This window comes from Anopheles coluzzii, chromosome X (assembly GCF_943734685.1).
Source record: "Anopheles coluzzii chromosome X, AcolN3, whole genome shotgun sequence".
Taxonomy (NCBI): domain Eukaryota; kingdom Metazoa; phylum Arthropoda; class Insecta; order Diptera; family Culicidae; genus Anopheles; species Anopheles coluzzii.
Window position 1 is genome coordinate 18,408,278 of NC_064669.1, and position 14,356 is coordinate 18,422,633.

Here is a 14,356-nt window from a genome sequence, read left to right on the forward strand (position 1 = left end):
CGCCGTTCCCATGCCCAATCCACCTTTATTGCCGCATTACTCCTTGGTAATATTGATTCTCCTTCCCTTCTTTCTTCTATCCCTTTCTACGCCCCTAACCGTGTTCTTCGAAACCGCCCTCCCCTAGTGATCCCTTCCCGCCGAACTGCAGTGGGCCGTAATGACCCCCTTCTTCGTGCAATTCGTCGATTTAACTGTGTATATTCTATGTTTGATTTCAACCTTCCCTTATCCTCTTTCCGATCTCGCATTAGAACCCTCCATAATCCCGTGCTGCCTTAATTTTTAATTTTTAAATTTTAAATTCTAATTTTCTAAAAAAAAATTTTCTCAAATTTTAGATAATTTGTTGTTCATTTTTGTTAGGTTAGGAGATTAGGTAATAAGTATTATTTAAGTATTTGTGTAACCAAAAGGTAGACAAATAAATTTGAATATGAATATGAATATGAATATGAATAAACTATAAACTGGTCAAGGTGTAAGGTTGCTGTTAAAAAATTCCACAAAATCATCATGGGTCGCGGTAAGCACTGCACACCAGAGGAGCGGACACACATTCAGGGGCTGTTTCGTGAGAAAGTCCCAATAAAGACAATCTGCAAGGCGTTCGGCCGTTCGCGGACGTTTGTGGACAACGCCATTCGTAGCGAGGCTACGGGTAAGTCGACCGGTCGTCCGCAAAAAACTACGGCTAACGTTGACGCGCAGATTGTTGAAAAGGTCAGGGCGGACCCTTTCACAACTTGCACTCGCATCAAGCAGGAGCTTGGATTGCAAGTTTCGTCGAAGACGGTGTCTCGCCGTTTACGCAAGGCTGGGTTCTGTGCCCGGCGACCACGGAAGGTTCGAAAGCTGCAGCCGCACCACGTAGAAGCGCGCATTCGGTTTGCCGAAGAACATCTAACTGCATCCATCACTTGGTGGATGAAAATAATTTTTTGGATGAGTCTAGAATCAATCTGGATGGTTCGGACGGCATAAAATACGTCTGGCGCCTTCCCAATCAGGCGTATCATCCGAAAAACACGATAAAAACCCTTAGTCACGGAGGCGGCCACGTAATGGTGTGAAGTTGCTTCTCCTGGCACGGCCCGGGTCCTTTGGTCCGTATCATCGGGACACTGAACTCGGAAGGGTACAGAAAAATACTTAGTCGTTAGATGTTTCCATATGCTCGAAAAAAAATCGGCGATGAAGAGCATTACATCTTTCAGCATGATAACGACTCAAAGCACACATCACGAACAGTTAGATGTTATTTGGCAAGCCAGGATGTGCAAGTTCTACCGTGGCCTGCGTTGAGTCCTGACCTCAATCTGATTGAAAATCTGTGGTCAATTCTTAAGGACAAGCTCAAGAACCAGCATGCATCCTCAGCCGATGAGCTATGGAAACGCTGCGAGGAATTGTGGAAACGCATACCTCCAGAAACCTGCCAGAAGCTCATCCGCGATATGGCGCTGCCAGGCAGTGAAAGACAATAATGGTCAACACATTGACCATTAGAATGTGTTTTCACTCTGTGGAACACCGCAATACCACCTCCGAACCACCACTTAATCAGCTCTTTTCAGGGCTACCAAAAAATTATGAAAAGAACTATGTCTTTTGGTCAGAAAAAAAGTTCCTATTTTTATGTTCACAGGTGTGCGAGTTGACGACTGCACCACGGAATCGCATCCGTGATTCGTATGACTCTTATGTGATTATATGCATCGGTTTTGCACTCTAACTCTATCAAAATCACTCTATCTGTCTTTCTGTACCCCCCTCTCTCTCCCTCTCTCTCTCTCTCTCTCTCTCTCTCTCTCTCTTTCTCTCTCTCTCTTTCTCTCTCTCTCTCGCTCTCTCTCACACACACACACACATTTACACATTTTTTGCTCTTATTGTAATAAACAACCGTTTCGTAAAAAGGGTGCGCTTCAATTACCGCCACATATAAGATGTCGTAACCTTCGTACGAACCACCTACATAGCGCAAGTAGATCCAAAAGCGTTTTTCTTTGCTACAATCATCACCAGCTTCATCCATCAAATGAACATACTCGGGCACATGCTCTTCCCCTGGTGGTTATAACAGATTGAGCACGGCTATACTGGAAGATGAGGCGCGGCCAGGAGAACCTTTACACCCAGTAGTGGCACTAAATGAGAACGACCACCATTGTACAGTAATTAGTTTTTCCCCATTTCTATCACAACTCATCTTGTCTGGTGCTTCCACGGCTTGCATATACACGCCGGCCACACCGCACGTGAACATTTATTACATTTATGATTTATGCAGCAGTGTAAATCGTCCACACACAAACACAACCCGCATATCTCACACATACGTACACACATACATATGTACGTATGAGATGTCGGCTAGTTGGTTAGATTTTTCGTATTTTTTCCTATTTCTCATACACAGATCCTGTTGAAGAAAGGCGCGTCGTGCATGATAAAAGACGCAGAGCAAGATTGTAATTTAATTGAGATCATATACCGTACCAGTTCGACCGAGGACGAGGCTAAATATGATCAACAGCTAGCAACTTCATTTGGATGAATTGTGGACGGCACCAAACGAAACTGCTCATTCAAACCGGAAATGTAATTGGTATGGTATCTGCGTTGTTTTTTTTTCAGCTATACGAACTAAAATATTATACGAACTCCGTGTGCGGTTTTCGTCTTCTGCTTACTGTTCCATGGCAAATTAAGTATCCTTTTGTTTGGCCATTCCGTTTTACGTCAGCTTAGCAAGTAACAAGCATATTTTTCTTTGTTTTTCCTCCTGTGCTTGTAGCTTCCTGCAATTTAATTTCTTTCTCCAATTTTATTCACAGAGCATCACAAAACCACGGCAGCCATTTTGCCACTTGCTGTTGCAAAGGGCATTTTCGCCAAACCATGGATGGCGTCACAAAGCGAGTCAAGAGCAGTTTATCGCTTATTTCCCTTCAGTTATGCAGAACCTGGTGAACTAACACTCCACAACATCGACAAACCCGGCGGCGAGTTAAAAATCCTTTACAACTCTTCCCTTTTCCGCTTCGGTTCCTCGATTCGGGATTGTGACCTTTCATCAGAAGCGCGTCCACCGCTGTATGACCATACACAGACACACATATGCGCGGCTACGGTGGACATTCGATTGCCCATTCCATCACGATCCTTTCTCGCACAGGTCCCAAAGGAAAGGAGGGGAAATTAGACTATCACACACGTAGTCGAGCCAGTAGCAGCACGAAACAGTGCTCGAAGAAATGGATTTTGTGCCATTTTTCTACACTCTCTCTGTTTCTGTCTTTCTCTCTCTTTCACACACACACACACACACATACACACTCACTCTTTCAAATCACATGCTGCTAGTGGGGACTTCAAAATGAAAAGCAGACTTTTAATTAAAAACTTGCTCGCATTCTCCAGGGTTATCAAAAGGAAAGGAAAGAGGAAGGAGAGAGCTTCGAAAAGCCGATGTGACAGAAGGATAGGTGCGTGTATATTTTTTCCGCCCGTTAGGGTTAGATCCCTCTTAAAATATTTGTGTTGTAGCTGTAAAGGATAGAGGATGGCAGATAGGAAAGTAAAGCTGTTGCGAAATAGTAGCTAGCGCAAAGCATAAGGCACACTGAAGACGCGGGGTGGTGATTTTAATTTGGATATATTATTGTTAGTTGTAGAAAACACTCAGTACTAATTCTGGTTTTCGAGCTACTGGGATAATTTTGGCTCTATGTCTACAATATCTGAGTCGGTGTCTAGTTTAGCGAGGCTTTTCTTAGCTATCCGACAAAACTGCTTTGGAGCGTATGGGAAAAGGTAATTCCTATACAGTCTTTTAACGAGCTACGCGAATAATGCGTTCCAGAGACATTCGCGTAACTCGGAGTTTCGTATAAGTCGAATATCACGTTTTACAGCCAAAATATACGTGATTAATAATGATTTTTCATTGAATTTAGTACATGAATGTAGTACGTATTGGATGCAATTGGTGTAGAAAAATTGTTTTTTGCTTTTTTGTTAGTGATTAAAAACTTTTGAAAAATTTGCAAACTTTTTTTCATTTGACAATTGATAGCGAAAATTGTGCTGATTTGACATCTGAACTGTCGAAAATAAAAATTCGCGTAACTCGCACTCGCGTAACTCGGAGAAAGGCTGCACTTGATTGAATCCATGATGAACATCTATTGTTTAGCTTTATGACTGGACGTCTGTACCACGGGATCTGCTGCAAAGCGTCTACGTTAATACGCGAATAAAAACAACCAATTAACAATAAAAATAATAAGCTGTTGTGCTCATATGCCGAGTACTTTATAACAAAATTTCCACATCATACTCTTTTTTCCCCTACATTTACGTTCCCTATGGAGCGATGTTGGTATTAATGTCATGTTCTTTGTTCAGCCTTTTTATACATCCTTCTGCACCCGTGGTGCTGAATATGACCTAAGCAATAATTACTGTGCCCGAGTACTATACTGCCCGAGCGAAAAAGAACGATTCAAAAGCCCTGCCAATACGATGGTGACAGCAGGAAACCCTCTTGCGAATGCTGGGCCTGCACTAGGACATGAACGAGGTTAAAATTTGCTCCCTTTTCCATTCATGGGAAGTTAGTTTACGTTAGCTTAAGCTAAAACCTAGACCTATACATAGTTTCAAAAATGAAATAAAATTTAAACACACCAAATAAATGAGCCAATATGTGGGTGGGTGTGTTTGATCGTGATGAACCACGAAACGATGATGTTTTCCTCGAGTTTTCATGTACACACACACATATACACACACACAAGTAAGAGAATCGCAATGTCCGGAACCATCCTCCAAGCACCCTTGAAAGAGAAAACGTTAAGCAGGGACTCATTAGCCGGCCTGGAAAATTAAACCGACCGAAAGCTCGTATTTTCACACTTTAATTGGAACGGATTTTCCATTGTTCCGTCGTCGTCCGTGTAGCAAGCGTGCTCGTGGAAGACAGAGTAAGCGAATGATTCAAAGAAGGAGAGGTAGAGTAAACAGCGACCTGTCCATGAGAGGGATGAATTACAAATTATGTGCGAGGGTGGTTGCTGTCCGATTCGATAATGGTTACAACAACGGAAAATTCGGAACTCATAAAAAAATACGGGCATGAAGAGCATAGATCCCCAAAGGAAAGAGAGAGAGAGAGAGAGAGGAAGATAATGAGAGAGAAAAATAGAGCAAAAAGGAAACAATGTTTCTACTTGAGAAGATTCCCAAACCGTACATTGACTCCGCTTTTGATAGAATAACTGGGGAGTGTTTTTCTTTTCCACCATCCCTCGATTCCAACTCGTTGCGTTTGTAAGCTCCGGCAGGGAAAGATAATAGCATTTCCATCGCTGCCTGTCCGCTGCTAGCTGACGGTGGGTGTGTGTTTATGTGTGTGTTTTGAATGTATGCGCGTGCGGCCGAAGCTACTAAAGTCATTCACTCTCTCCCGGATTTCCTTTAAAGGGCTTTATGCGAGGGTGGTTAATTTGCAATGGCATAATTTTTATCTACCTCCTCGTTCGCCCCGTGGGAGCCCAACTAGGGAGATCAATTCCATTTTGAACTAGAAGCCCGTGCTAGTACTTTAAATCAATCACTGGCACAGTGTCGACCAGGTTTATTTTTGCCGTTTCGCCCAACTAAACGCGAAGCAGACGTCGCAGTTGATTACAATCCTATTCGGAATTTACTAAGATAATGTAATCAACTGATGTACTGCGACATCTGTGTGTGTGTGTGAAAGTTAAGAAAAGCTTCTGTGCTCTATTCTGTGCTTTATGTGCATGTTTGTAAAGGTTTCTGGTTTTCGCCGAAACATGTAGCAAAGCCACCTCTGTTTATTTTTTCACCTTCATCTTCGTCTTCTAATGAAACAAGAGAGCAACAGGAAAGGAAAAATAAAAGCGTTGATGAAACGTAACGCCAACGTAACAAAGCAGCACTTAAAACGCGAAGCGATCCTGCCCGCAGCTAAATGTTAGGAACAAGTCGAGAAAATATGTTGCTCGCTACACGATTGCCTTCTCGTCGTGATACATTACTCCAGATAAAATGTTGCTATGTTGCTTTTCTAATTTTGGGTGTGTGTGTGTGTGTGTGTGTGTGTGTGTGTGTGTGTGTGTGTGTGTGTGTGTATGTGTGTGTGTGTGTATGTGTGTGTGTGTGTTTGTGTGTGTGTGTGTGTGTGTGTGTGTGTGTGTGTGTGTGTGTGTGTGTGTGTGCGTGTGTGTGTGTGTGTGTGTGTGTGTGTGTGTGTGTGTGTGTGTGTGTGTGTGTGTGTGTGTGTGTGTGTGTGTGTGTGTGTGTGTGTGTGTGTGTGTGTGTGTGTGTGTGTGTGTGTGTGTGTGTGTGTGTGTGTGTGTGTGTGTGCTTTTATTTTAAAGCTGTGCATTGCTCTACCGGCTGAACGGGGGTGCATAAACTTCCCATTGCGAAATGAAAAGCTTTCGCGGAGCACTACGCCAAGCGTGAACTTTTATTTTCCAAACCCTTGTGCCGGTCCTTTCCGTACTAAATTACATTAGCTGGCACCAGTGCTGCAAAATGTCATAAGTATCACGAGATTTTCACCTACGAAAACAATGAACATATCCGTGGTAGCTTGATGCTCATTGCTGATAGTCAATAAAAGTGCGTCATGACGTGCTGAACACGACATGTGAATTCTTGAGTCCAACGCGATACTCTGATTGACAAGCTTAGCTTAATGCCGGCGCAAGCATAATCATGATTTTTTTCTGGCTGTGAACAGTGCTGCCAAATGCCACTATTTCAGTCATCAACACTAATGACTGAAACGAAACACAAATCAGATCACGTACACAACTGAGATGATCAGTGACGATACTCAGACAGTTGGAGAATCAATCACATGCTTGGTGACATTTAGTTTAGCACCCAACTTTTGCTCACTCACTTGGTCACGACATTTTTGTCGGTGATAGTCACGACATTCTTGGAATATACTTGGCGCGTGGGATCTAGCAACAAAATGAGCATGCTTTCTCCCTCTATCTGTTTTGATTATCTGTCGGGTCAAACAGAGCGAGAAAACATACTCATTTTGTTTCTTGGAACCACTCGCACGCAATGCATATCTCCCGTGACCATCGCGATGATCACCGACTGAAAATGTCGCGACCAAGTGACTGACCAAGAGTTGGTTGCACACAATGTCACCAAGCATGTGATGGTCGCACCAACTGTTTGAGGCTCGCCTCTGTACATCACAGTAGAGCTCGTGACGCTGAGATGATTTTGTTTCAGTCGGAATTGGTCATAACTATGTCAGTGACATTTTTCAAAACTGATCACAGAAAAAAAAAGAAACGTGACACAGTGACTGACCATGCGATGGTCGCAAACATGTCATGAGCATGTATTGGTCCCACCAACCGTTCTGAGTATCACCTCTGATTATCACAATTGAGTACGTGACGCTGATATGGATTTTGTTTCAGTCAGATTTTTTATGACATCGACAGTGACATTTTGCAGCATTGGCTGGCACACTTGCTGCTAGAATGTCCAGGTAGGTGTATCGAGAAACACGGGAAAATGTAAAGCAACACGCTGAGGCTAGGAAAACGCAACAAAAAACACATGCATACAACTGCTGGACAGATTATTGTGGTTCGGTGTAGTCAGAGAATGGCGAACGTTAAAGTTAAGATTAACGAAGCCTTGGCAAGACCAGCGCAGAGCAATTCAACAACCTTCGCCGTTAATGCTCACATAAAACAATCATTATGTTATTAATGTGCTACGTCAAACTAATCCTAAGCTAGCTAGTTACCTTTTTATTTTATTTCAACCTTACAGGAATGAAAATCAATCCCACCACCCACCGCGAGTAGAGTTGTACAACAAACAGGGAATAAAGCATCATCGCCAATGATTACTTTGCTCGCGTACGGCACGGTTCGCCAAACATTCCTGGGCATGGTTGGTGGTGCACGAATATCGGATGAATAAATTTGCGAAACTTACTCCCGCTTCTAATTGGATTTCCCTTTCTATGGACAATGAAGGCGATCTTTGTCGAGTGCTATCGAATCGGGTATGGCACCAACGATGAAAATCGGCATGAAACAGGAAAACGGGAAACTTTACGCTCAGCTAAAGTATTTCAAGCAGGACAAGCGGTGATTTCCGAATGACGGATTGTTGAAGATATTTTTTGCAAATATTGTCTTTTGCACTTGCATTCAGGGAATCATCTTGCAACCGTAAGCTACTTTAAAATTGTGTAGGAGATGTGGTTGTAAACGCCCGGAATCCGTAAGAATGACTCGTCCGTAGCCTGATGTGAATATGGTGATATGATAAACCACATTGTCAAGTTTTTGTGTATAATGATTAATTCTTATAGATTTCGTGGAGTCAGATATCTCACCGATTCCGAAGAGCATAACATATCCCATGGGTAATGTAACTGAAGAAGATTTTAATATCTTACGAAATTCGATTTATTCATCCTCGGGTATTCTCAGATATCCCTAACAAATATATCAATGGTAGCTAGCTTAGAATAGGTTCAGAACATTAATTAATATTTTTTAGCATACTAAAAACCCATATAAAGTAATGTGTTAGATATACAACCTCATACACATACTTCTAGCATAAACCTAGCAGATTCATGCCATAGGATCCTAGAGCCCCAGACAAATCGTCGTCTATTTATTCCGATCGCTGAAATCTGTGTCCAGAGAGATTTTTATAACTCTGCTTCAAATCAAATTCTGCCTCTATAAAATGTACCAATGACAGTATAATCAATAAAAGTTCCCTGTCTACATTAAACTACACTAGACACGATCTGTCCAGTAAATTATGTTCACGGTATACAACAACCGCTTTAACTTACCTGACATCCAAGCGCGAGTACACGTCACCGGCCAACTATCCCGGCCAAAACATCCTTTCGATCAACGGCACGAAAATTATGTCCAACCGATCATAATCAAAATTTATCGCCCGTAACCTTTCCGCTACCGGATGCACACACATGCCAACAGGCTTGATGGCGGTTGCAACACGGCCCAGCACGGGTCATGACATTTGGGCGAAACCACCAGCCGCGTGTTCCGGTGCCGGTTGGCATCGGTCAGATAATGCGAATAGGCTACACACCTTGGTGGAAGTAATTAACCGGCATCCATTTCGCGAGCATCCCACAACCAGGGCGTAAATAACCCGATGGGCTGATGTTCGGAAGGATGGGCCTGAATCGACCGAGGTGTGGCATAAAAATTGGATGTGTCCACCGGTCGCCCAGGCAAACACGGCATTGCGTGCCGTGGGTCGTCGAGCGGAAAGGTGACAAAACGGTAATCAAACGTGATGACACATCCGAAAGATCTAGAATGACTGGCACACATACATGGACACACACACGTTTTCATTCCTGGTAGTAAGGCACTTGGCTTTGAATTATTGAGCAACACCTTTATGGGTTGTTTGCCGGAGCAGGCAAAAAGGTACGAGAACCATAATGTTTCATCTCTGCTTTTTTTGCTAATAAAGCGCCACCAAACCCGACTACCCTCATAAGGAATCAGGTGCAAATTGACTTTTGATCGAGCTTGATTTTGCCAGTGGCAATCTATGGATGAGAATCTTTTCCTCCAGAGTAACCAGACCCTACCTAACCTGGAGTATCCTCCAGAAGGTGGGTTCTAAATTTATCTAAATCCGATGAAATTTCGTCTTCGCCAAGTTTGTGTTGTGTGTATTTTGTTGTTCGCCGAGTAAAAGGTTCTTGGTTGCATAATGGAACCCGAAAAAAAGCGCAGCAAAGTACCTTAGCTTTGGACCAACATTCAGTATTCTGTTACAAGATCCTCTCTCTGACTCCGTCAGTCTCTCTCTCTCTATCTCTCTCTCTCTCTCTCTCGCATTACTCTCTCTCTCTCTCTCTCTCTCTCTCTCTCTCTCTCTCTCTCTCTCTCTCTCTCTCTCTCTCTCTCTCTCTCTCTCTCTCTCTCTCTCTCATGGGAGCCTTTAATCGATAATAGCCCAAAAAGGCCACCGAAGCCGTACAGCTCTTAGATGTAATCCTCACAAAAGACTCCATTATTAATACATCCTACCAAAGGCGTGTTCCACTTACACCAACACTCCACAAATAAGGCAGATATGTAGTCCGATCCACTTCTGAAAATTGTAAATTATTCCAACGCTCCAAAACGCTCCCCACAATACACTGTTTTACACTATTCCCATAGCATTACCAGTAAAATCAGCCTCAGTTTCGTTAGCAACCGATGCGATTGACGAGTAATCTGTACAAACGAAGAGGTTTACCACACTTGCCCCTTGTCTTCGTTTGCTACTGTAACGGAGTTTCTGTAACGGGTTAAGGGAAGCTACAACCCCAAGCCTGTAGCTGATAGAACTTAAGTCTGGTAGTAATAAAAAACCACATCGCTCCGAAGCGCTTATCATTTATAGAAGCCATCGTACGGGGGGTGACAAGCTGAGTCTTGTCACCAGTCCACCGGGAAAGCAAAAAATGAAACAAATGAAAAGCGCCAAATGAAAAAAGGACCCATTGGCAGACGATACGATTGGCAGGATGAAAGCATTTTAATCCACTCTAAAAACTCACCCTGCAACCACTTTCTAACCCTCGCTAGAACTGTGTCGCTAGTGGCTCTAATGAAACTAAATAAAACATTACAAACATAGGCGCTTATTTAGAGCGATGCGTGGTGGTACGGTATCTTGCGGCTGTGTATGTATAAGGCAGCACATGAAACATGAACGAGTTGTAGTGCTCGATGCTTTGAGCAAATTGCTGAATTATTTGCTTCATCGGTTGAGTTTTTTTTGTTTTACAAAATGCTAGAGCTTCGATCGGATTTTGCTGGAATAGTACACACGGAAAAGGTGAGATAAGTTGCTGCCGTTACCGGATTTCACACGGAGAAACACAATTTCCTCAAGAGGGGGAGGGTTCCGGATGCCCGACCCGACCCCGGGTAAGGTCAGGTCAGGTGAAATATAAATTGTGTACCATGAGAAGAGAGAAAAAAGCCCCAAAAGGGATCCCATATGACCGCACTAACTTCATAATCTAGCCCACACGTATCCTAAAATGATCGATCTACATCGATTCCTGAACTTCACCTCAACCCTAACCAGATGCAGAGAAGGAAGGAGCACGCGAACCGTGGCAGAGAGATAGCAAGAAAGATGACGGAAGGGTGGTAGCTGGTAGGTTATCTCGAGCTGTTTTGCTCGGCTTCTCGGAGGTCGTCCAAGCCGTCAAGGTTTTGGAATCTTGGCGAAGGGATGGGGAGAGGAAGAGATGGGGGGGGGGCGAGAATACGAGAAAAGTTCAACCCCCCGTCCGGAAAATGCCCCGAAAACCCAAAGGGTCGTAAATATCGTTCGGCTGTGTTTTAATCTTTCCAATCTTTCACGCCCTTCGGGACTGTAACTTCCCCTGCCGAAGCCGCTCCGCATAACGTACGGGTCCGTTGTTGCCCCAGTTGACGCCAGCACGGAGGTCCGGGAGCCATCGACGATTACATCGATGGAACTTTTTCGGTTACTTTACTATGCAATCATAAATAATCCTACCCGCCAGTCGCCCTGTCGCTAGTGGTAGTGCCGTCCCCACTCCCACTCCTGGGTGGAAGTGGCTGTGACGTTAGGGGGTTGGGCGAGCGGTCCCTTTTGACAACGCACCTTCTCGCTCGCTCGCTGGCTCTCTCTATTTGGTGCGAATATTTTCACCTGTGACTTTTTTGCGTTTGGTGTGTTTGATATTTTTACCGTTTGGTGCTCGGGTATGATCGTACGAAAAATTGTCCAAAACTTTCAGCCTTTTATCCGACCCTGGTAAACACATCCATAAAGCTGCCAAACTAGCCGGCTTCACGAACGCACACACAAACTGGAAACTATTATATATATATATTTCATTTTTTTTTTGGAAACTACCCCAAAAGCTCACCCCACCTGTGAGTGTATCGAAACGTGATCGATTTCAATCCGTGTAGTACCTGTCCCGGACGGTTTGACCATCATACGAGTGTCAAACTGTCACGCAACAGCCAAAACAAACGGAAAATACCGATACTCCAAGCGATGAAATGTATTTCTTGCATGTTCAAACTCCGACAGTCGAAATGTCATTTCAATCAGCTTCGGCGTGTGACGACGGCCGCACAGGTACTGTAACAACCGGTCGCTCGAAGGTAAATCGATTTACTGTACATATTTTACTTAATGCGAGCGAAACAATTCAATTTGGTACTTCTAATACTTACCGCCCGTGACTCGACCGAATCGATGCTGCCGACGGTGAGGATCGCGAGCGCGAAACTAAGGAGCAACTTCGCCATGCCGGATGGTGACGGTGTTGCGGGTCTGCTGCAACGTCCTTGACACGCGAGTTTTGCCTTTCCGGAGCGGAGGTTGAAAGAAGCGAGCACGCTGGGGCACCCCGGCAAGGGACTGGTGTTGTATTAATCTAGAGATCTAGGGAGAGTGTATGGGAATCGTTGCGTTACTGGCCGGTGTTTAGAAACAAATCTATTTTTTTACAGTGCGGAAGTGTCTCAGATATCCAACCGAACATCAGTTTCCGCTGGAAGTTAGGATGATACACGTACATAAACGTCCAACGGCCAAGAAATGTTACTTAATTAAAATTGTGCATAGAGAGCAGGGGCAGTAGCGGTACCACCAATAACAAAACGAAGGGTCATAACCCTATTACCAAAGCTCCTGTGGGTGTGCTGTACACTCATGGTATCGCAGGACCATGCGATTAGCAACAACTCTGCTGCAACAGCGCTCTGCGATGGAAACCATTCAATTGACTCTTTTCTTTTCGATTCCTTTTTTCCGCTATCAGCACAATCAGTCCTGTTCGGTTTTATCTGCACACGTTTCGCCCTTTTTTGTTTGTTCTTGCGACCATGGCTCACACAAAATGGCTGCCACCCTAGTGCCGTGTAATGAATGAGCTTTCGGGCGAACGAAGAAATGGTTCTTCCAATCAACCACATCCTGTTTTTTCCCCCCAGCTCTTGTGCTCCGTCCTTCTACCCAATCACTAGAATGCTGTAAGAGAAAGCAGGCAAAACAACTCGGAGACCGGAAACATCAAAAGGCACAAAGCAGTGTAGACCACCTTCAAAACGGATCTAAAGGGTCGCACTGGACGGACATAGAAAGAAGTAAACACAGCAAAACGAAAAGCGGCACCGATAGTGGATAACGGGTGACATACCGAGCGTCTTATCGTGAACGCAGGTTTTGGATATAGCGTCGCTTGGTGGCGTGCCAACTGTGCCGGTTAATGTGTCATGGGGCAACCAGTCTGGTCGGGCCGATTGGAGGCGTGAACACGATAATGGCTAACAATGTCACATAACTTGACCATTAGAGCCTGGTCAAAGATCCTAGAACCTGGTCAGTGTACGCATCACACGCAAGGACAACGTGGCGTTCCAGCACGGCAAGTGTGCTCTTTTACGCGTGACGCAGCCAAAGCTGCTTAAGCTGCAGGGCCGAGACCGGAAGATTATCGGTTGCCAAATGACTTAAGTGCTGGAGCACCCTTCACCGAACAACAAGCTGCCTCAATTGGTACAATTAATTTACGTAACGCCCTCAATGTCGCTCTCCTATACACACACACACACGCACACACAAGACACTGGAACGATCCTGTGGATGCGCTGGTCTTTTTGAATCGTTCGTTTGAGGCATGCCGGAGTGTACTTCCAAAGTGTTCCTCCGCCGGTCTAGCGCCTCGGGTTGATTGGTGTATTGAACTGACGAGCGGCGTGTATATGTGTGTACAGCTGGTCATACAATCGGCCCAACAAAGGGAAAATAACGCGGAGGCGTAAATGACGCATCTTTGGAGCACCTTTTACGAGAAGCAATTACGCACCGTCACTAAACTGCGGCACCGGAAACACTGAACCGTGCGTACACGGTAAACGTTCGAACCTTAAGGATACTGGTTACCACTGGAACCTAAACATATAGCACACACATACACACATCCACACAATACAAGAGTGATACAGGAGTTTACTGTTCCGTACCGTACCGAACGCTCCGATAGAGTGAAGTCCTTGCCGACACGGCCGTATCCTTTTTGCTGCGGTGTCCGCTGTGTCGGAACGTTCGGCTTGTTAGCGATGAGACACGAAGCAACATCCCCGCAGGCCGATGATTGCGATTGCAGAATTGTTGCTCCTGCTCCGGCCTGAATGTGCTAGTGCGATTGTGCAGGTGCGAGCAAAACAGCCGCCCTTGCTATATAGCTCGTCTCGCTCTCTGTACACTACAACGACAG

General features: G+C 44.6%; 1 protein-coding gene across 5 annotated transcripts in view; it reads right to left on the minus strand.

Annotated features, from left to right (window-relative positions):
• Window positions 1–14,255, minus strand: part of LOC120960090 (integrator complex subunit 6 homolog) — a 107,985-nt gene extending 93,730 nt beyond the window's left edge. Inside the window, exons 1-2 of one of the 5 annotated variants that reach the window (XM_040384072.2) lie at window positions 14,103–14,255; window positions 12,309–12,519 (exon numbers count right to left, since the gene is read on the minus strand). In XM_040384072.2, coding sequence (XP_040240006.2) covers window positions 12,309–12,383 — 75 coding nt within the window. In that variant the 5' untranslated portion in view covers window positions 12,384–12,519; window positions 14,103–14,255. Of the gene's footprint in view, window positions 1–12,308; window positions 12,520–13,921 lie in introns of all 5 variants that reach the window. The other 4 variants (XM_040384064.2, XM_040384058.2, XM_040384042.2 and 1 more) reach the window with 4 other exon arrangements.
• Between the last annotated feature and the right edge of the window lie 101 nt (window positions 14,256–14,356).